At 37.8% G+C, this 24,817-nt stretch overlaps 1 protein-coding gene across 3 annotated transcripts; it reads left to right on the forward strand.

The window, feature by feature from the left end:
• Positions 1–3,498: 3,498 nt before the first annotated feature.
• LOC140137971 (quinone oxidoreductase-like) lies at positions 3,499–23,501 on the forward strand. 3 transcript variants are annotated; one of them, XM_072159796.1, is made up of 12 exons: positions 3,499–3,604; positions 4,317–4,465; positions 5,420–5,716; positions 6,202–6,369; positions 8,558–8,615; positions 15,801–15,895; positions 16,761–16,924; positions 17,401–17,452; positions 18,004–18,153; positions 19,111–19,212; positions 19,753–19,848; positions 20,421–23,501. In XM_072159796.1, the coding sequence occupies exons 1-12, from the start codon at positions 3,556–3,558 to the stop codon at positions 20,580–20,582; spliced, it is 1,542 nt and encodes a 513-aa protein (XP_072015897.1). In that variant the 5' UTR covers positions 3,499–3,555; the 3' UTR covers positions 20,583–23,501. The 3 variants fall into 3 exon arrangements, with proteins under 3 accessions (XP_072015897.1, XP_072015896.1, XP_072015895.1); XM_072159795.1 differs by lacking the exon at positions 8,558–8,615 and adding an exon at positions 12,493–12,550; XM_072159794.1 differs by lacking the exon at positions 8,558–8,615 and having other exon boundaries at positions 15,743–15,895.
• The last annotated feature ends 1,316 nt before the right edge of the window (positions 23,502–24,817 follow it).

The following is a 24,817-nucleotide window of genomic DNA, read 5'->3' on the forward strand; positions in this document are numbered from 1 at the left end:
TGACTTTAGAATTCCAGTGCGATATAGTCACTATGTCGCCAGGAATTTTGCAGTGTACATGTATGACTCGATCATTCAAAGAATATCTGTTTCAAATTGGAGACATGGCTAATGTTATTTTTGTGAAAGGACCCTTATTTGAGTACATTTTGTGTGTATTTGGGTTTCGCTATCGTTTGTTTTTGTTTTCTGAAGGCGATCGCCATTTTGTATTTACCGCTGTCAAGATTCGCCAAATATTATCCATGTAGCAAATGCATGTAGCAATGTGCTGTCAACAAATACGTCACACGCGGAGGTCTTTTATAAGCGTGTGATACGCACTTTGAGGTCAATTGTGAGATATTAATGACTCAAACTGCGTTCGCGTTTCACAAATAATAAAATATGATTGGATCACACGCATCATGCATATTAATGAGGTTATGAATGTCAATTCATAACCTCATTAATAAACGCGATGCGTGCGATCCAATCATATTTTATTATTTTGTGAAAACGCGAACGCAAATCGAGGTCATTAATATCTCACAATTGACCGCAAAATGCGTAATTATTCCAATGTCGCACACAATTGACTTCTGCGTGCGCCGTATTGTGCGTCCAACGAATTGCGCGCGCGCTGGCTGCCGTATTTGGATTGCGCGCTACCATATTTGCACAGATTCTGATACGCACTTTTGTTATTGGTCGTTTTGTTTTAGCCTGATCGATTTTGGGAAAGGGAAGATGTAAAATTGTTTATTTTACAAACTTTTGAGGAAAATTTTGTGTTATTTTGTAAAGTTAAAAGATCAAAGTGACGGTATATGAATGAGGTTAATAACTTTGCATCGGTTATATGTCGGGCATTGTGAAAAATCTAAACATTTTGCTTTGGACCTCGGAATATCCCTCGGGGCTGCGCCCTCGGGATATTCCTCGGTTCCAAAGGCAAAATGTTTAGATTTTTCACAATGCCTCCAAATAACCGATGCGCAGTTATTAACCTCTAAATAATGAGTCGAGATCTTTTCAATTTAAATGTAATATTTACCCCCGCTTTCGGCTCGCCAACAATACCCCCCCATTTTTACCCTCCCCATGCCCAGGACTCATGGTATATTTATTTTTATTTTTTTAAGTTGAAATATAAATGATAATTATAGTGACACCCTGTATACGCATGATGCATTGTGGGAGTCTATTCATGGTGGATGCGGTATTTTGGGCCTGATATTTGTGAGCCGATTTTGCGCCCAATTTTATCATTTCTTGAAAAGTATCCTTAAAATGAAATTGTAATACTCTATGTAGCTTAGTTTTCACCCTAGAACGTCAATCAACCTGTGGCAATTAGTCTAGTTATTGCAAATGTACAATTTTACTGTAGGGGTTTTCAGGGCAGGGTTGAATTCGGCAGTCTGTACAAGTCTATTTCCCGACTTTCATTTTTTTGGGCTGCATGTTTCATTGTTTGTACCGGGGTTCTACATGTGGCAGGTTAGGTATATTTTCGTTAATTGATGAGTACTCAGCATGTTCAGTTAATGGGCTTCTTTAAATTAATAGTCTAGTTAAGGTAAGCTTTAGCTTAATAGCTTTACAGTAAAAAAAAATCGTGATTCAGAGTACTTTTATGGAAATTATGACTTCACTCACATGACATCTCTACTCAGCTCCTCAGAGGCTCAGGCTCTCAGGCTCAGTTCATATTAATATTATTATTATATTCTGCATGAGATCAGGTGAATTTTCAAATACCCATTTAAATGTCTCGTATTACTATAATACTATCGGTATAATTTCATGATTTTTGATTATAATTCAAAGTCAAAGAAGAAGTAACTTAATTCAGGGCTGTCAACTTTTTGGAATTGCTTGGCGCTTGGCATGAGACTAGACAGAGGCGTACCAGGATATGCCGACTCCAATGTTAATTTTGTACCATGATTATTTGAGCCACGGGCGCCGGGAATGTGAAAAGCGGGGGGAGGGTAGGAGCAACAAATTATTTATGACGATGCGTGAGATTTGGCCACGCGTTTTGAACTCGCCACCCAAAAATGGTGGTTTTGTTACGCTTTTTCAAATCGAGACTCGTTCAAATTGTTATATCTCTGCTTTAAACAAAAGGTATTGTAGTGTGTTTGGTGTCATTTTGTAGCTAAATGAGTGACCTAACAGACCTCCAAAGGAGAATTGTTTATCAGCTAAGATAGTGGAGTTATAATTTTTTGAGTTCAGAATGGCCGAGGTGGTTGTTGTAACTTGTGGCAGTGGCGGTTGTGGCGGTGGCGGTATGTACAAAGTCTATGAGAAATATAGATTTTGTGTGTGCATGTTGAATCAACTGATCATATCTTTGCATCCATATGGGCTACAGGCATGGTTAAGAGCTCTTGTGAAAGGTTATTAAGTATGCTAATTGTTTTTAATCATTTTGAACTCTTTATGATTGGTTTAGTCTATAAAATACAAACTTTTACGTACAAAACTACCCGTTTTCATATTAAACACTGTAGTAGCCTAAGCAATGCGGATGTCTTCAAATCTAAAAGTTGCTGTAAATATTTAATTACTTATCCTATCATAGTCAAAGTATACATTTTCTGAGAGGAAATTTGATGAGGAATCAAAATATGGACTTACTTTTTCTGTATGGGTTAGGGGTAAAATGTTTCAGTTCAAAATATGTTGAAAAAAAAAAAATTTGAACATATTTTGGGACACCCTGTATTCTGAGATTACCAAACAGCTGTGATTTTTTTCTTCCCCAGTCAGTAGGATCCCCTAACCTCTAACCAAATCAATGTTGTTTACTTTCAGTTTATAACTGCAAGTTAGTAATAAGCAATGCATTAAGTGACCCATTTTTATTTGGAATTTTTTATTCCACCCTGTATAACTTCAAGGTCACCCTGTACAATGAGTTGAAATGTGTATATTTGAATTGCTTATGCCTTCAGCTTTTAAAAAATGTATACTTTTGCTAGTTTAGGGTTGATAGTTGTGTAGATATTCTAATTTGAAACTTGATTGGTGTAAAAATTCATAATATTTGTGATGTAACGCTAAGGGTGGCGAGTTCAAAACACACGGCCATTTTACTCGAGAAAATGACCCAATGCGTGAGACTCACGGCCAATGCGTGAGAGTTGACAGCCCTGCTTAATTTTTTATTTCTTCAGTGGTCCAATATGTGCTGGTGATTGGTGATCGCATAGAAGTGACCAATATCTTGTTGTCAAGAATGCATCAGCCTGTCAATCAGCGTGATTGTTTATCGCCTGTGTGTAAATAATATGCTGGTTTATGCAATTACGCACAGCCAAGACCACGGAAGAAATAAAAAATTAACTTTTAAGTTAACTTGGGCTACATGTAGCCCTTATCCCCGCCATTTTCGCAAATACGGCAGGGATAACGCTAAAAAACTGCGAGCCCTGTCTGAATATCAACCTTAGCTTATTTATTCTCTAGCCGGCTAGCCTTTACTTTTACAGTTTAACTTTAAATTAACCTTAACACAAAAAATTGAAAAATAGAAAATTATAGCGATATTTCTTCATCATCATGACTGATGTGGAACATTTGACAGCTCAACTTGAGTCTCAACAGGCAGGTAGGTATTCAATTTGTGGAGTACTTTAACAACATTGACATTGTACACAATTTGAATTTGAAAGCAAAGACAAAGAGTGTATCCACAAGCATTCCACATGCATGTGGCATTGAAAACTAAGCACGACTCGGGAGGAGGGGGTACTTCATGCTACACAAATGTTGTTACTAGGCAGCCGAATGCTAACATGTTGCATTTGACCCAAAGCTTGATAAGCTAGGTATCTTTAACTAATTTGGACCTGTTACCTGCTGAATCCAAATTGAAAATAGGTGGTGGTCACTGGTCAGGCATTATTTGGAGTCTATGACCTTCAAAATGACCCCATAGGATTATACAGGGAACAGGGATCAAAATTTAAACATGCTCCGATTTCGCTCATTTATATATCATCAAATTATTTGTCTGGTCCTTTGGATCACAAAAATATTGTGTGTGTACGACCTATGGTTGTGGAGTTAGACAAAAATGTCAAGATCATTTTGAGGTCATTCAGGGTCAAAATGGTGCACGTCAAGGTGGGGACATTGCGGCCAAAAACCAGCAAATCGAAAACCACAAAATTCTAGTTCTTTCTTCAATGCTCAACCCTTTTGCAGTGATTTTTGTTATGTATTTTCACTTCCGTGTTTGTATAAAGTGTATTGTGAGGCCCGATTCAGAATCTCAGATATTTAATTGTTTTTATTATCTTCTTTTTTTTTTTTTTTAGAAAATGGCACTGACAGGAGGAACGAGAATGGGGAAAATACCAGAGGAATGGAGATGGGCGGAACTTCACATGGAGGTCAGGCTGAAGATGATGATGACACTGTCACTATAAGTCTACTTCCACAGGATAATGAATCCAATGTACAAAGTGTATGTATAGGGTGTGCCACTTTATGTCACATGGACATTCTTACTTCAGTTAAATTTAAACTCAAATTTCATTGTGAAGTCAATCTCTTCCTATGTAAAGTGTAAAAAAGTAAACAGAAACTGACAGGAAATTGGATGGCCTCGCCATAAAATGATCAGTACCTTTGGTAATTAAAGGGGGTAATCTATAATTGGTTTAGGATATGGAATCAAACTTGCATATAATGTCAAATATTGTCCCCTTTAGGCCCCCCCCCCAAAAAAAAAGGGTTTGTTTGCAGTGCTGTCACCAGGATTTTTTCAGGGGGGTCAACCAATTTTGGAAAAAATTGGGGGGGATGAGGCTGTCGATTGAGTTACGGACCTTTAACAGGAGTGTGAGAGTTCAGATTAAAATCTGAATTCAGACTTTTTGATCTTGATTTTTTATCTCTTTTTCCTGCACTTCCTCTGTGCAAACGTATAGGAGCTTTCCAAATTTTAGAGTTTTTCAGACTTTTTTTTTATCTGTGGTCACTTACACCCCTGCTTTAAGCAGACATACGGTCAAGCAGGTGGTGGTATTGGTTCATAGTTTAGTTGCTTGATGTTTAGTTTTGGGTTTTGAAGTTGTTGATTTTATCTCCTGAAAAAAATTGTATCCAGGGCATAGAGCCATTTCTACAGAAAAGAAAGTCTTGAGAAGATCGAGGCAGAAAATAAATTGTCACCAGAATTGCCGCATTTGTTATTTTGTTTTTGTTTTAAATGCACAAATTATTCCATGCAAAGACCAGAAAAGCATGAAACAAACAATTCTAACCAGCAGCAAATTTCTGACATTTTGGCTTGTTAGTAACCAGAAATTATTTCTATGGCCTGAATAATAAAGTACCATAGGGCATAATCTAAGAAATGGTAAACGTGTACGTATGTCATGTCTAACAAAATATTTTGCAATCATTTTAAAACTAGAACTCTGCAAGTGCAACACCAGGTGGCGAAGCCTCCGTGATGGATACTTCCTTAAATTCACAGGCTTCTGAGCCAATAACGCCAAAGAAGAAACCACCAGGCAAATGGTCTAAATACAAGAAACGCTACAATGCCAAATGGGAGAAAGAACCAGGGCTGATGGAGTGGATACGAAGAGTGCCGGGTGACGACACAAAAGTGCAGTGTAGATTTTGTCAGAATAATATCAGAGCTCATGTAACAGAGTTGAGGAAACATGCAAACTCAATCAAGCATAAATCACAATCTGCTTTTGTTGTAAGTATAATGGAGTCTTTCAATATCAAAGGAATAATTGTAATGTCACTCTAATTTCCATGTAGTGGTAGTGTCTGTCTTTAATTATAGAATATGCCAAATGGTCTGCAATCTCCTTGACATGCAGAGTGCAGAGCTGCCAACTAGCTCTGATTTTCAGTATTTTGTGCTGACTTCAGTACTTATGAAAATGCTTATTTTGAATGGATTAAGGGGATTTGCTGGAATGTTTACCTACCATTTTTCTATACCTCTTTATGGCATAAAAAGGTTTCCCAACAAAATATGTGCAGAAAATTACTTGTTCCCCCCCCCCTTTGACCTTCACCCAGGCTTTATACCCCATGGTTGCCCAGTTTTGGCTCCTGGTGTGTCCAATGCATGACTGCAGGGATCCGAAAGCTGGTAATTGTTGAAGAGATGTAGAAGACTGTGATGTGTGAAACCTTTAATTGTTTTGAGGCATGATAATTTTGTTCTTTCAGGTTCTTCCATATGATTCCAATTCCAGAGACGACACTGGTCCCACCTATAGCCAACATGTTCCTCGTATGTTTAAATGCATGAGAGTAGTGAGGGTTACAGAGTGGGGTGGATCAGATGTACTAGAGGTGTTCAGTGATGTCAGCATGCCAGAACCAGAGAATGATCAGGTAAGTAGAGTCCTGGAGTCAAATTTTTGTAACAGTATTGTGAGTTTTATCTTAGGCGGACTGTATCAACCTCCTGCTGCTGTATGGCTGCTTTGCCATTGGCTGAAACCATAAGGCTATGACCACCTACAGATGTGGCTAGTGACACTTACACTAACATGATGGTCTTTAATTTATGTAAATCTGCGTCACCACAAAAGCTGTCTTAGGTTTATTTAAATGTTCGCATCAGCCAAGTGGCTTTGGTCATGGTTATCATACTCGGCAGTCCACGCTTTTTAATGCATGCCGGTTCGAAATTCTGAAAATTGGTGAAAGCGTGGGGTTTTTAACTTTTTGGGTAAAAAGTGTGGGATTAAAATAAAAGGCGTGGGGCTTGTTCCAACTTACAGTATATTTTTATTGAATGATAACATAATCTTAGTTCCAAGAAAAGTCGCCAAAACCAGCACACCATGTCGCAAGATCAAATTCCATTTGATGCAGGCTAGCGCCTATTTAGTGTTTACGAGTGTCCAGCGCAATGTACACAATATCCTCCCCAGAAGCCCTGCCAAAACTCACACATGTGATATGCAAATGTCTGATTTTCCATGACGTGTTACGATGTGTGGTAGTTTATACTTTACATTGATCGTATATTAATGAGTGACATCATTAATTATGCATTTAATTGATTGAGCGAAGAAGTAGGATATAGTCGCTGAACACAGCGCACGTCAAGATGTGAATCAGTTTCATGACAAGAACAACATTTGAACGCCATAAGAGTACAGTTATTAAAACGTTTATTATACAATACAGTAGTAGTTTTTCACATATAATTTGCATTGTTCACGTAATGTATCAACTTAATTGGGACTTGCACGTGTGAAATAGGTGCAAAATTTGGCGTACTTGATTTACTTCGAACCAAATTGCATGCGACTTCATCAATGTAAATAGCGGAAAAAGCAAAAAGTGGTGGGGGCCATGAATTTTCAGTATAAAGGGTGCCTCAGCAAAAAGCGTGGGGTCAGAAATTTTCAGTATAAAGGGTGCCTCAATAAAAAAAGGAGGGGTAAAATAAAAAGGGTGGGAGTCAAACCCCACTGCTGAGTATGGTTTACTTGCACAGAATAGCAACATGGCCACAAAGTATACATCATTCCAAAAGACTATTACCAGATTTTAAACTGAGTGATAATTTGGGTTCTGGAAACCAGCAAATGACTTATTTCTTAGCCTACTAATAGTGGCAAAATCACCCCTTAGTTGTAAACATCTTCAGCATAGCATAATATCTTTGCTCTTATAAGATGACATATAAAAGGTATCCAATTTTTTTTTTACAGCGACTTCAAACTATAGTTTGTTTATTTCTGTTTTTCATTAGCTACTCCAGGATAATGAATTATTGCTTCATATACTTGTACTTTAATGAAGACATAATGAAACAGGCAACATTTAACTTTGAAATTAATATCACATGTTGCCCATTTTCAACGCCTTATGATCAATCTTCTTACAATTGATTTACATGTAATCCCTATTTCAATCGAAAGATCGATCATAAGCCTTTGTGAAACGGGCACCAGGTGTATTAGGGCTCATATTGAAATACCCTACCACGTTTTCACACAGAAAGAAGGCAGGATTCCCCTCGCTAAGTGCGCGCCTCAGGAAAGCTTGGTCATAAAACGGATGGATTATATGCATCAGTGATACACCCTGCACAGGAAAGCTGCAGGATGGCGCACACCTTCCTGTGTAAGGGAATTTCAATATGAGCCCTTACACTACATGCATCTGATTAGAATGGATGCATATTGTAGGTGTATAATAAATGATTTTGACTATTTTGTTTTTAAACTAGATAATGTTAATTGATAATGGTCATTTCTCTCCAGACAATGCAAGTGTTCATTAATGACAATATGTCCTTTCACTTTCCCATAACAGGTGTTGCAATCAAAGTAGGTGCAGTAGGAGTGAATCCAGTAGACGCATACACTAGATCAGGTCATTATGCAAACTAAGTGTTCATCATTGATGACAATGTGTCTTTTCACTTCCCCATAACAGGTGTTGATCAAAGTAGGTGCAGTAGGAGTGAATCCAGTAGACGCATACATTAGATCAGGTCATTATGCAAACTAGGTGTTCATCATTGATGACAATGTGTCTTTTCACTTCCCCATAATTACAGGTGTTGATCAAAGTAGGTGCAGTAGGAGTGAATCCAGTAGACGCATACATTAGATCAGGTCATTATGCAAACTAAGTGTTCATCATTGATGACAATGTGTCCTTTCATTTCCCCATAATTACAGGTGTTGATCAAAGTAGGTGCAGTAGGAGTGAATCCAGTAGACGCATACATTAGATCAGGTCATTATGCAAACTAAGTGTTCATCATTGATGACAATGTGTCCTTTCATTTCCCCATAATTACAGGTGTTGATCAAAGTAGGTGCAGTAGGAGTGAATCCAGTAGACGCATACATTAGATCAGGTCATTATGCAAACTAGGTGTTCATCATTGATGACAATGTGTCTTTTCACTTCCCCATAACAGGTGTTGATCAAAGTAGGTGCAGTAGGAGTGAATCCAGTAGACGCATACATTAGATCAGGTCATTATGCAAACTAGGTGTTCATCATTGATGACAATGTGTCTTTTCACTTCCCCATAACAGGTGTTGATCAAAGTAGGTGCAGTAGGAGTGAATCCAGTTGACGCATACATTAGATCAGGTCATTATGCAAACTAAGTGTTCATCATTGATGACAATGTGTCTTTTCACTTCCCCATAACAGGTGTTGATCAAAGTAGGTGCAGTAGGAGTGAATCCAGTAGACGCATACATTAGATCAGGTCATTATGCAAACTAGGTGTTCATCATTGATGACAATGTGTCTTTTCACTTCCCCATAATTACAGGTGTTGATCAAAGTAGGTGCAGTAGGAGTGAATCCAGTAGACGCATACATTAGATCAGGTCATTATGCAAACTAGGTGTTCATCATTGATGACAATGTGTCCTTTCATTTCCCCATAACAGGTGTTGATCAAAGTAGGTGCAGTAGGAGTGAATCCAGTTGATGCATACATTAGATCAGGTCATTATGCAAACTAAGTGTTCATCATTGATGACAATGTGTCTTTTCACTTCCCCATAACAGGTGTTGATCAAAGTAGGTGCAGTAGGAGTGAATCCAGTAGACGCATACATTAGATCAGGTCATTATGCAAACTAGGTGTTCATCATTGATGACAATGTGTCTTTTCACTTCCCCATAATTACAGGTGTTGATCAAAGTAGGTGCAGTAGGAGTGAATCCAGTAGACGCATACATTAGATCAGGTCATTATGCAAACTAGGTGTTCATCATTGATGACAATGTGTCTTTTCACTTCCCCATAATTACAGGTGTTGATCAAAGTAGGTGCAGTAGGAGTGAATCCAGTTGATGCATACATTAGATCAGGTCATTATGCAAACTAAGTGTTCATCATTGATGACAATGTGTCTTTTCACTTCCCCATAATTACAGGTGTTGATCAAAGTAGGTGCAGTAGGAGTGAATCCAGTAGACGCATACATTAGATCAGGTCATTATGCAAACTAGGTGTTCATCATTGATGACAATGTGTCTTTTCACTTCCCCATAACAGGTGTTGATCAAAGTAGGTGCAGTAGGAGTGAATCCAGTTGACGCATACACTAGATCAGGTCATTATGCAAACTAGGTGTTCATCATTGATGACAATGTGTCTTTTCACTTCCCCATAACAGGTGTTGATCAAAGTAGGTGCAGTAGGAGTGAATCCAGTTGATGCATACATTAGATCAGGTCATTATGCAAACTAAGTGTTCATCATTGATGACAATGTGTCTTTTCACTTCCCCATAATTACAGGTGTTGATCAAAGTAGGTGCAGTAGGAGTGAATCCAGTAGACGCATACATTAGATCAGGTCATTATGCAAACTAGGTGTTCATCATTGATGACAATGTGTCTTTTCACTTCCCCATAATTACAGGTGTTGATCAAAGTAGGTGCAGTAGGAGTGAATTCAGTTGATGCATACATTAGATCAGGTCATTATGCAAACTAGGTGTTCATCATTGATGACAATGTGTCTTTTCACTTCCCCATAACAGGTGTTGATCAAAGTAGGTGCAGTAGGAGTGAATCCAGTAGACGCATACATTAGATCAGGTCATTATGCAAACTAGGTGTTCATCATTGATGACAATGTGTCTTTTCACTTCCCCATAATTACAGGTGTTGATCAAAGTAGGTGCAGTAGGAGTGAATCCGGTTGATGCATACATTAGATCAGGTCATTATGCAAACTAGGTGTTCATCATTGATGACAATGTGTCTTTTCACTTCCCCATAATTACAGGTGTTGATCAAAGTAGGTGCAGTAGGAGTGAATCCAGTTGACGCATACACTAGATCAGGTCATTATGCAAACTAGGTGTTCATCATTGATGACAATGTGTCTTTTCACTTCCCCATAATTACAGGTGTTGATCAAAGTAGGTGCAGTAGGAGTGAATCCAGTTGATGCATACATTAGATCAGGTCATTATGCAAACTAGGTGTTCATCATTGATGACAATGTGTCTTTTCACTTCCCCATAATTACAGGTGTTGATCAAAGTAGGTGCAGTAGGAGTGAATCCAGTAGACGCATACATTAGATCAGGTCATTATGCAAACTAGGTGTTCATCATTGATGACAATGTGTCTTTTCACTTCCCCATAATTACAGGTGTTGATCAAAGTAGGTGCAGTAGGAGTGAATCCAGTTGATGCATACATTAGATCAGGTCATTATGCAAACTAAGTGTTCATCATTGATGACAATGTGTCTTTTCACTTCCCCATAATTACAGGTGTTGATCAAAGTAGGTGCAGTAGGAGTGAATCCAGTTGATGCATACATTAGATCAGGTCATTATGCAAACTAAGTGTTCATCATTGATGACAATGTGTCTTTTCACTTCCCCATAATTACAGGTGTTGATCAAAGTAGGTGCAGTAGGAGTGAATCCAGTTGACGCATACATCAGATCAGGTCATTATGCAAACTAGGTGTTCATCATTGATGACAATGTGTCTTTTCACTTCCCCATAACAGGTGTTGATCAAAGTAGGTGCAGTAGGAGTGAATCCAGTTGACGCATACATCAGATCAGGTCATTATGCAAACTAGGTGTTCATCATTGATGACAATGTGTCTTTTCACTTCCCCATAATTACAGGTGTTGATCAAAGTAGGTGCAGTAGGAGTGAATCCAGTTGATGCATACATTAGATCAGGTCATTATGCAAACTAAGTGTTCATCATTGATGACAATGTGTCTTTTCACTTCCCCATAATTACAGGTGTTGATCAAAGTAGGTGCAGTAGGAGTGAATCCAGTTGATGCATACATTAGATCAGGTCATTATGCAAACTAGGTGTTCATCATTGATGACAATGTGTCTTTTCACTTCCCCATAATTACAGGTGTTGATCAAAGTAGGTGCAGTAGGAGTGAATCCAGTAGACGCATACATTAGATCAGGTCATTATGCAAACTAGGTGTTCATCATTGATGACAATGTGTCTTTTCACTTCCCCATAATTACAGGTGTTGATCAAAGTAGGTGCAGTAGGAGTGAATCCAGTTGATGCATACATTAGATCAGGTCATTATGCAAACTAAGTGTTCATCATTGATGACAATGTGTCTTTTCACTTCCCCATAACAGGTGTTGATCAAAGTAGGTGCAGTAGGAGTGAATCCAGTTGACGCATACATTAGATCAGGTCATTATGCAAACTAGGTGTTCATCATTGATGACAATGTGTCTTTTCACTTCCCCATAATTACAGGTGTTGATCAAAGTAGGTGCAGTAGGAGTGAATCCAGTTGATGCATACATTAGATCAGGTCATTATGCAAACTAGGTGTTCATCATTGATGACAATGTGTCTTTTCACTTCCCCATAACAGGTGTTGATCAAAGTAGGTGCAGTAGGAGTGAATCCAGTAGACGCATACATTAGATCAGGTCATTATGCAAACTAGGTGTTCATCATTGATGACAATGTGTCTTTTCACTTCCCCATAATTACAGGTGTTGATCAAAGTAGGTGCAGTAGGAGTGAATCCAGTTGACGCATACATTAGATCAGGTCATTATGCAAACTAGGTGTTCATCATTGATGACAATGTGTCTTTTCACTTCCCCATAATTACAGGTGTTGATCAAAGTAGGTGCAGTAGGAGTGAATCCAGTAGACGCATACATTAGATCAGGTCATTATGCAAACTAGGTGTTCATCATTGATGACAATGTGTCTTTTCACTTCCCCATAATTACAGGTGTTGATCAAAGTAGGTGCAGTAGGAGTGAATCCAGTTGATGCATACATTAGATCAGGTCATTATGCAAACTAAGTGTTCATCATTGATGACAATGTGTCTTTTCACTTCCCCATAACAGGTGTTGATCAAAGTAGGTGCAGTAGGAGTGAATCCAGTAGACGCATACATTAGATCAGGTCATTATGCAAACTAGGTGTTCATCATTGATGACAATGTGTCTTTTCACTTCCCCATAATTACAGGTGTTGATCAAAGTAGGTGCAGTAGGAGTGAATCCAGTTGATGCATACATTAGATCAGGTCATTATGCAAACTAAGTGTTCATCATTGATGACAATGTGTCTTTTCACTTCCCCATAACAGGTGTTGATCAAAGTAGGTGCAGTAGGAGTGAATCCAGTTGATGCATACATTAGATCAGGTCATTATGCAAACTAAGTGTTCATCATTGATGACAATGTGTCTTTTCACTTCCCCATAATTACAGGTGTTGATCAAAGTAGGTGCAGTAGGAGTGAATCCAGTTGATGCATACATTAGATCAGGTCATTATGCAAACTAGGTGTTCATCATTGATGACAATGTGTCTTTTCACTTCCCCATAACAGGTGTTGATCAAAGTAGGTGCAGTAGGAGTGAATCCAGTAGACGCATACATTAGATCAGGTCATTATGCAAACTAGGTGTTCATCATTGATGACAATGTGTATTTTCACTTCCCCATAATTACAGGTGTTGATCAAAGTAGGTGCAGTAGGAGTGAATCCAGTAGACGCATACATTAGATCAGGTCATTATGCAAACTAGGTGTTCATCATTGATGACAATGTGTCTTTTCACTTCCCCATAATTACAGGTGTTGATCAAAGTAGGTGCAGTAGGAGTGAATCCAGTTGATGCATACATTAGATCAGGTCATTATGCAAACTAAGTGTTCATCATTGATGACAATGTGTCTTTTCACTTCCCCATAACAGGTGTTGATCAAAGTAGGTGCAGTAGGAGTGAATCCAGTAGACGCATACATTAGATCAGGTCATTATGCAAACTAGGTGTTCATCATTGATGACAATGTGTCTTTTCACTTCCCCATAATTACAGGTGTTGATCAAAGTAGGTGCAGTAGGAGTGAATCCAGTAGACGCATACATTAGATCAGGTCATTATGCAAACTAAGTGTTCATCATTGATGACAATGTGTCTTTTCACTTCCCCATAACAGGTGTTGATCAAAGTAGGTGCAGTAGGAGTGAATCCAGTTGATGCATACATTAGATCAGGTCATTATGCAAACTAGGTGTTCATCATTGATGACAATGTGTCTTTTCACTTCCCCATAACAGGTGTTGATCAAAGTAGGTGCAGTAGGAGTGAATCCAGTAGACGCATACATTAGATCAGGTCATTATGCAAACTAAGTGTTCATCATTGATGACAATGTGTCTTTTCACTTCCCCATAATTACAGGTGTTGATCAAAGTAGGTGCAGTAGGAGTGAATCCAGTTGGACGCATACATTAGATCAGGTCATTATGCAAACTAGGTGTTCATCATTGATGACAATGTGTCTTTTCACTTCCCCATAACAGGTGTTGATCAAAGTAGGTGCAGTAGGAGTGAATCCAGTTGATGCATACATTAGATCAGGTCATTATGCAAACTAAGTGTTCATCATTTATGACAATGTGTCTTTTCACTTCCCCATAACAGGTGTTGATCAAAGTAGGTGCAGTAGGAGTGAATCCAGTAGACGCATACATTAGATCAGGTCATTATGCAAACTAAGTGTTCATCATTGATGACAATGTGTCTTTTCACTTCCCCATAATTACAGGTGTTGATCAAAGTAGGTGCAGTAGGAGTGAATCCAGTAGACGCATACATTAGATCAGGTCATTATGCAAACTAGGTGTTCATCATTGATGACAATGTGTCTTTTCACTTCCCCATAACAGGTGTTGATCAAAGTAGGTGCAGTAGGAGTGAATCCAGTTGATGCATACATTAGATCAGGTCATTATGCAAACTAAGTGTTCATCATTGATGACAATGTGTCTTTTCACTTCCCCATAATTACAGGTGTTGATCAAAGTAGGTGCAGTAGGAGTGAATCCAGTTGATGCATACATTAGATCAGGTCATTATGCAAACTAGGTGTTCATCATTGATGACAATGTGTCTTTTCACTTCCCCATAACAGGTGTTGATCAAAGTAGGTGCAGTAGGAGTGAATCCAGTTGGACGACATACATCAGATCAGGTCATTATGCAAACTAAGTGTTCATCATTGATGACATGTGTCTTTTCAGATCAGGAATCAGTTGATGCAATTAGATCTAAGTGTTCATCATTGATGACAATGTGTCTTTTCACTTCCCCATAATTACAGGTGTTGATCAAAGTAGGTGCAGTAGGAGTGAATCCAGTTGATGCATACATTAGATCAGGTCATTATGCAAACTAAGTGTTCATCATTGATGACAATGTGTCTTTTCACTTCCCCATAACAGGTGTTGATCAAAAGTAGGTGCAGTAGGAGTGAATCCAGTTGAGGTGCGCATACATCAGATCAGGTCATTATGCAAACTAAGTGTTCATCATTGATGACAATGTGTCTTTTCACTTCCCCATAACAGGTGTTGATCAAAGTAGGTGCAGTAGGAGTGAATCCAGTTGACGCATACATTAGATCAGGTCATTATGCAAACTAAGTGTTCATCATTGATGACAATGTGTCTTTTCACTTCCCCATAACAGGTGTTGATCAAAGTAGGTGCAGTAGGAGTGAATCCAGTTGACGCATACACTAGATCAGGTCATTATGCAAACTAGGTGTTCATCATTGATGACAATGTGTCCTTTCACTTTCCCATAACAGGTGTTGATCAAAGTAGGTGCAGTAGGAGTGAATCCAGTAGACGTATACATTAGATCAGGTCATTATGCAAACTAGGTGTTCATCATTGATGACAATGTGTCTTTTCACTTCCCCATAACAGGTGTTGATCAAAGTAGGTGCAGTAGGAGTGAATCCAGTTGATGCATACATTAGATCAGGTCATTATGCAAACTTACCCAATCTACCATGGACTCCTGGTGCTGATTGTTCTGGCACTGTAGAAAGCTGTGGCCATCTTGTTACCAAATTTAGGGTAATGTATCCATATCAATCAATGAAATCCAACCTTGTATTATAAAATCATGGGTTTGCTTTCAAAGTTTGGGCTATTCCATTGGGAACACAAACTCCTCTGTGGAAGATGATACATTATCCTTTAGTTGTTAAGAATTCTGCAATCTCATTGGTCAAACAACTCTTGGATAAAAATGTTTGACTATTTTCTTTTTAAACTAGATAATGTTCATTGATAACAATGAGTTCTCTCCTGTATTACCTGTGTACTCCTCTCTGGCAGATGGATGGGTTGCTAGGCACTGGATGGAGAGTAGTATTTTTTGCAAACATGGTGAAAATAGAAAGTCAAAGAGCACATTTTGGACACACAATTGAGGTGTGTTAGTGTATGAATTGTGTGTGATTGATCATCACTCCAGGGCTGGGGAGATCTGTTGCAAGCCAGGGAGTAGTATATAATATTGAACATGTCAAAGACAACCTCCATTCTAGTTGGCAGCCCAGCCTGCCAAAAAGCCTCTAAAAATATTGGGGCTACACAGAGAGCCACAAAACGTTCAAGAGTGGTTCTCGGTCAATTGTGGATTGTTGGTGCTGAGTCCAAATTTTTTTATACTTACGTACTTTCAAATTGACCAACTTTGACATTTGACCCTTCTGTTACCCTGTAATGCCAGATGAGGAAGACTTTCCACCGCTTTATGAACTTACACATAAACAATTTGGAAGCACCCTAAATCAACAAACTATCATTTGTATACAAACAAGAGAGGAGTAATTATATAAGAAGCCTGGGGAGGGGGTTGTGTGACAAATGTACAAGTTATTTAGCAGCAACAGTTACCAATATTATATACCATTTTGTCACTTTGTATTCTCAGCCTGGTGATAGAGTATACGCCAATGGTTCATTAACGGGGACGTATGCAGAGTACACATTATGTAGTGAAGATAGCGTGTTTGGGCTACCAGATCAATTGGATTTCAAAGGTGGAGCTGGTATAGGCATTCCATACTTCACAGCATACAGAGCACTCATGCAGAGGTACTTGTTATTTTGTAGTCAGGTCTCGCAGAATTTCAAAATTTCTTCTCGCCCGTCTGACAAGTCCATGTAGATCTACACTTGCCCAACTGTTGACTTAATATTTTACTTGCCCTGACCTTAAATCTTATGAATTCTGGATGTGGTTGTCACATCATGCGACACACAGAGTACACACACTCTGTGTGTATTGTACATAAAGGTTACAAAATGTTGTTGATACAATAAGTTGCTTTGGCATACATGTTTTGTTGAATGAAACTCTGATGGCAAAATTTGGCATTTTTATAACTTTTCGATGTGCATTATATTTATTGAAAATAATAAACTGCATAATTTTATTCATTTCTGTTATTTTAAATCTGCCAGCTGGGCTGACAAGCGAAGTGTTTTTTGTTGCCTGACATCAAATTTTGTAGCAGTGTTTATGTTCACTTTATTATGTCAATCATGGATCAATGTTATTTTGTTTACAGAGCTAAAGCAAGACCAGGACAGACGGTATTAATTCATGGTGCTAGTGGATCGGTAAGTTTACCGGCATTGCAAGATATGAATTTTAGTTTTTACTATTCTCTACCATGTGATAGATGACACCGTCATGCAGGTCCAATATTTTGAGTAGTTGATGCCGGCGCAGTGGATATCCAGTACGATAAAATATTGGACCTGCCTGTCGTCTATCACACGGTATAAGGATAGTAAAAACAAAAAATATCATATCGGTTGCTACCGTCTACCTAACCGTGAATATTTTTACTGTTAGCTAGGGTATAAAAAATTGTTTGAACGGTACAGGCAATGGCGTAAACTGATCTGACCCAAATCTTTTTATTACAATTTCAGAAAAAAACTGTGTCCTTGACCACACTGTATTTTTCCAAACATAACAGGAATATTTCTTTATACATCTATTTATTGTTGTATGTACTATTTTTTTTATAAAAGCATGAGTTTGTAAAACTGTTCAGAACAGTTCAAATTATGAAAAAATAATACTGCTAAAATAACCTGCTATATACAGTATTGCCTTAACACTGTATCCATTTAATATGCATATTAATCTCATATCCACTCAGGTTGGAATGGCAACAGTACAGTTTGCCCGTGCATATGGTATGACAGTATTAGGCACTGCTGGCACTGAGGATGGAATGAGACTAGTGCGAGAGTTCGGAGCCCATTTTGTTTTCAACCACAGATGTGAAGATTATTGTGATGAAATTCTGGTAAGTGATATTGGACAAGTTAATTGTTCTGAATCAGCAAATTGCCCCATACAAATATTTATTGATGGTCAAGAGTGTGCCTGGATGCCACTCAAGTTTCATACTGTACTAGAAAAACAAATCAAAAAGGGGTCAAATCATCTGTTCTAGTTGGTGCATTTAGGGGTCATTTCAGTGTACCTACAGTGTTTTTAGAGGTTGTGTTTCTGCTTTGCTTCAGGACCACACCCAAACATTATAAATATCAGAAAATGTAAAATGGGTGTATTTGATCAAAAATCTCTAAATGTGGTACCTTTCAGATAAAATTCTTCTTAGAGGTAAATTTCAGATATAGATTCCTGTTTAGGGGGTAACATTTGTTGTGAAACTGCACTAAATTAAGGGGTGTTTTTGCTCAAAAGGGTAAATCCTGTTTGGGATATGTTTTGAAAATCTTTGGTCATGCATGCATTTGTACACTATGAAACTTGAGTGGTCCCCCAGGAGGGTCTGCCATGGTTGCATAATTATATGGAGCATTATTTCGTCATGTGCCCAGCAAATTTAGAATGAAGTGTGTGATTGTAATCACTTGCAAATGCAGGACATTAGTTTAATACTCTACATTTCAACGACGGACCTTCCAGGAACCGGAAACAGCTTCATTATGTAATAAATAAAGTAAAGTAAATACAAATTCTTAGTGTGATCGAGTCCCCTGTTGATAGGTTAAATGTAATAAAAAAAATTGCACATCCCTGATTAACTCACTCCTGATAGAAGTTGGCATGAAATAGGTTGAAAAGCAGGATAGTTTCCAAGCGTGTACTTGGTATATTCAAAAACCTATGCATTAGGTCTTTCATGGCATGAACTTTGCACCCTAGCCACTTTGCTTGTTACCCTGTGACCATGATATTATTTTACTTTTTGTTACTTTATTTACTGGATTTCTCAATTATTTTCTACCCACAGACTGCTACAGAAGGTGATGGTGTAGATGTAATTATAGAAATGTTAGCCAATGTCAATCTACAGAGAGATTTGGAGCTACTGTCTATGGGTGGCACTGTTGCAGTAAGTATATAAATATAAAAATGTAGCTCGGTTTAGTTTAATCTTTCTTCAGTGAGAATAACAACTTCAGTGACCAGCATTGCTTCTTATAATGCCCTCATACAATATAAAAGAACATCTTCATAGTACAGTATAGTACACACAAGAGGTGATACAATATAAAATGGGAAAAATGCAATGAAAATCAGGAATTCTAAATAAAATTGTACTTGAGAGTCATTCCATGTCAATTCAGCACATTTTTTCAGAAGTTTCCCCAATACCGACTCAGAAAAAATGACTTTCAGACCTGTAGTACTCCGTTGGAGTGTGATTTTTAAACAACATTACAAGATTTTTGATTGATATATGAATATGCATAGAGTAAGATGTATGAATATGCATGAGTAGTTTTAATCCTCGGATGCATGCCTAAGAAGCCTTGTGGCATGTTACTTAGCATTTATACAAGTACTCATTTTCATTTTCAGAATCAGGAAGTCTTTTTATTTCGCATACTAGTCCAGAAAGTAATCAGCAAAATGTTTTGTTTTCTTGTAGGTTGTTGGTAATAGAGGAACAATTGAAATCAACCCAAGATTACTGATGCCAAAAGAAAGCTCCATTGTGGGCGTCATGCTTCAAAAATCAACAAAGGTCAGTGTGTGATGTGTATATTAATATGTGGGGTATGTTTGTACATCTTGTTCAGAAAGCCTATAGTCACAAAATGTGTACATAAGTGTGTGGGGTGTGTTTACATGCATCTCAAAGTAATTAAAGGATCAAAAAATTTCTTTCAATGTTTTTCAAAAACAAAATTATCTTTCAATTGCCGGATGAAACAGTCATGATGAGACTTTTTACAGTGTTTAGTAGAGCATGGACAGAGCCACATAATATAAAAAGATATTTTGATTAGGTACAAGTAATATCAAGATAATCTGGATGAAATTTTTGAATCCTTTAATTATTTTTATCCTTCAATTTTTTTGGATCCTTTAATTCTTTAATTACTTTGAGGAGTGTATATGTACAGCACAATATTTTGAACCCCTGAAGGGATTTAACTTGCTAAATGCTATCTCCGTCAGAAGAAATCTAGCATTAGCTTTTTCAATATCATATTTTTACTTTATAGAAACACAGTCTGAATCTTTGAAATCTTTGGAGAATCTTTGCAATCCCTAGATCACATAACATCTCTGCTTTCTTCTTTTTCATTACAGAAAGAACGAAGAGAGATTGCAACATCAATCCGGGCTGGTATTGAAGCAGGATGGATTAGACCGCACATTGGTATGGAATTCCCTCTTGAGGGCGCTGCTTTTGCACATGAGGAACTCATGACACAGAACGGCAAACAGGGAAGAATTATATTGGTTCCATGATAATGTATACTGTGTATGCATACATGGAAAGAATTTTTGTTTTGTTTTCCTTCTTATGGTCAACCACCGCTGCATATGGGACTTACTCAACACAAACTTTGTAGACTAGTGTTTGTTGACTTTATTGTCATAGGTGACTGCCCCGGGGTGACCGCACATCCAACACCTCATTGTGTGCTCATCTCCTATTGAATTGTAGTACTGCCCTTTTTTGTGAAACGCCTGATTATTCATGTTGAGAGGAATGCCATGTTGGATTTTGCAGTGGCACATTGGAATTTTATGGGATGTATACGACAGGGAGGAGGGTGGTTTGTCCATACGCTGGCAACACAACCACATTTAAGCGCACTGATTCGAATCTGACTTGGCAAATCCAACATGGGCGTTACTCTGAACTTGAGACAAGACCCACTTTATTCCAATGTAATGATCACAATTAAAACACAGAGAAGATGATTCTCACAACTGTAGCAGTAAGTTTTGCCAACTTGAAAAAAAATTGCTAAGACATTCAGTGGTTGCCTGTCCAAATTTCACTTGCTGAAAACCAGTGGTGCATCAATATAGACAAATCTAAATTCACGCATTCCTACACCTGACTAGCAGCCTTTAGTTGGGTAGCCGTTGGCTATGCACTCAAAATGTGAAATGATTCGGCCTTGGCGGAAATTTTAAACTGCATTCCATCACCCGTTTTACACCTTAATACATAATAATCGGATTAACTACACGCGGTATCTATGCATTGATGTACTTGCGAACGAAAGGACTATGTATGAATAAATGCGATGGGATTACCTGCGGAATTATCTCTATTATATATATTATTCTATTAACCCTCCTCGTCCTTGCACCTTCTCTAGGTGTTAGGCGGCTTTTATTTGCACAATTGGACGCTCAAAACACCAGGTTGGTGCTAGCGGCTACCCAAAGATGTCCGACCAAATGCTGACCATGACTTGGCTCGTTGGATTCGTCTATATAGTTCCAGAACAAATGCCAAATATGGGAGTAAGACTTTGGCTGTACAGCAGCATTTATTTGTGGTTATCTTATGGGAAACTAGTCAAACTACACATGGGAAATATCACATATCAGAAAGTTTTTCCAACCCCATCCCCCCCATGTTAAAAAAGTATGCCACTGCATTCTGACAGTGTCCGCAAGAAATTAAACCAATCAGAAAGTTGTAGAAAGACACTGTGGGTTTCCTGGTCCTGACTCCATGTGAAGATAATATATGTCCTAGGCCGAGACTAGAATACTAGTCCCAGGTCCTAGAAGGGTATTAGTGTGCAATATCCACATTCCATTGACACTCTACTTAGTTGACAGAGTTCAAGAGGCAGTTATGCTAATGCTCAGTAGCATAGCCAGAGGTGGGGCAATGTACCCCTTGACAAAAAAAAAAGAAAATTGAGAAGGCAAAGAAAAGAAAAGGGACAAGGAACCTGTTTTCCACCAAAATTCACCCCAAACATGGGCCAAAATAGTGTAAATACAGCATTTTTTACTGTGTCAAAATGATGGCACAAGGAAATTGTTTTAATCTTAGCCCTAAAATTTATATTTGTCTACCCCCCCATGGACCAAGAAAGTTGGTCAGTGTAACTAGAGTCGGCCAAGCAAACAAATTTTTTAAGCCTTAACTGAAATTAGGCTACTTTTGCAAGTGTCGGGCCATGGCAGTAATTTTATGCATTTTCCTTTCAATAGCCAATTTGTAAAGGTTTTGAGTCTCTAAAGCTCCAAATTGCAATAACAATGGGTTTTGTGACAAGTCGACCAGTTGATTACCAGAGGTTTTATCATTCAAGTGCTTTTCTGCCCAAATTGGGTGATTTAATTAAGTTCTAAATTCGAGTAAAACCACCCAATTATCTGGTATTGGGCACTTTTTTGGAGTCTTAAAAATTGGGCTGCTTGATTCATTTATCGTGGCCTGGTGAATCAATTTCTCACGCCTTGGTACTGAAAAGTTTTAGCAACACTAAAGAGGTGGTATTCAGATTTGTGCACATAGATAATGTGATGCTTTTGTACTGAAATCTACAAGGAATCCATTGTAAATGCAATATCATTGAAAATAGCAAATTCTGAATGTCTACAGCCACAGAATTGGTGGTTTTATTCAAATGAGTATAACTCATGTTTGGTGCATCAAATGCAACAATTCCTTTTTTAATTTAGACGTTCAGACTCAACTTTTTCCAATGATGTATCAATTTACAGCATATTCATAAGTGATAGCTTTCATACAAAAGCACAAAATGTTTTTTGCCTGTATATTTCAAATTTATTTATAAGTAGCAGCTGTGAACCATGGCCGTCAATCCATTGGGGGAGGGGGAGGCTTGACCCCTATTATTTGAAGATGGGAGATGCAATATCAACCCCCCCTCACACTTTGGCAACTTTAATCATAAAGTCACAAGTATGTTACTTGATTAAAGTAAGCATAAAATTATAGTCTATATTAGACCACATTTTGAAGTCGGTAGAACTGTAACCAATAATAATGTAAAAATGTCTGTGGGGCCCAAGACACAGCTGCATTGTGTAAGCCTATTATATTAGACCTGCATGTGGAGGTCGGTTCTACTAGCCGTAAGCAATAATGGGGTAAAAATGTGCACCAAATGGTTTGAAATGGGGCTTCATTTGAAAACATTTCTCCAGATTATGTGCCAAATTCACCGTTTACACCAATATGTGTCGACCACATGGTATTGAAATATTGACAGATTTTGCCATTTATTTTTGCTTGAAAATATAACCTTTTTCTAGATTTATCAAATAATAAAAGCTGTAAAAACTGCTCCCAAGAAACGAAATGGTCGCGGCCTACAGGAAACTTACCTTTTTTTATTTATTTTTTAGTTTAAAATCATAATGTATGTAAATAAAAGAACATAGAAAAAATATACCTTTGTTGAGAGATTTTTTCATAAATGTAGTGTTATTACACTTTAAGATGTCCTAATCAATGTTTGTCCAGTTAAAGTGGGGTTTGACTTAGAGAATAATCGATAGGAATTTTTATTTTGACTATCCTTTACCGTGTGATAGACGACAGGCAGGTCCAATATTTTGAGTAGTGGATGCCGACGCAGCCGGTATCCACTACGATAAAAATATTGGACCTGCCTGTCGTCTATCATAGGTAGAGAATAGTCAAAATAAAAATTCCTATCGTTTATTCTCATTCTTAGTCAGTTAAATCATGGAAGTAAGAGACATGGAAGCTGGTCGATCCAACACCTATTGAATTATTTACGTAACATTCTATAGAAGGTACGTATCAAGCTATTGTGATAACAATGTAGTCATCGTGTCTTTGATGTGGATCAGACTTGCCGCCTTTATTGCCAGTTCGTTTATTTACAGGTTTCTTATTTTGAGCAAAAATCGTGTTTTTCTTGATTATGTTTCAAGTATGTTGTTTTTATTCGGAAAAAAGTGACAGGGATGTTAGATTTGTAATCCATAATTACAGAAATCCATTCAAAATATCGATTTCTACCCTGTACTTACAGATTTTCTTAAACTTCAAAATATTGGAAATCATGCATTTACGTCTAAACCGCTAATTAGCGGTAATAATTGATATGCGACTTGGCACATGCTTTACATTATAAAATGAATCCGCAGATCTATTTGTGTGCCCGGGCTGCCCGAAATTGCTGTTGACCAGAATGTTCCAGAGTCGGGTATTATCTTTACATTTTGCGTAAAATAAATTGTATTTCATTTCATTTTCTGTTTTAAAACTGCTATCTGAAAGTCTAGCATATATATACATTTAATCGGTAGGTTTTCACATAATTACATACTTTTAACAAAATTGTATAAATTAAACTGATAGCATTCTGACCATTACGTAGGGATTTTATAAAATCTGTTTGTGTTCATAAAACTAGTCATGCACTGCTGTAATATAACACAGCCCATTGTCAGGACTTAGTACACGACCTCGTACTGCTATTGATTTTAAGCGGAACTTTGATTTTAGATATGGTACACGTTGACCATGCGATGACTCAATTGTTCCACTTTCAACTGTACTGCTTTTGTTCAGTATCGCGGCAAGTATGATACTCACTTTGATGTAGTATTTGACCAGCTTCCATGTGTATTACTTCCATGGTTAAATATTATTTCAATAACTGTAAACTATTTTTCAAGCAAAAATTAAGTTACCATCATAAAAACTCCCCTTTTTCTAAAATGAA

The sequence above is a fragment of the Amphiura filiformis genome, chromosome 17 (genome assembly GCF_039555335.1).
Source record: "Amphiura filiformis chromosome 17, Afil_fr2py, whole genome shotgun sequence".
NCBI classification, from domain to species: domain Eukaryota; kingdom Metazoa; phylum Echinodermata; class Ophiuroidea; order Amphilepidida; family Amphiuridae; genus Amphiura; species Amphiura filiformis.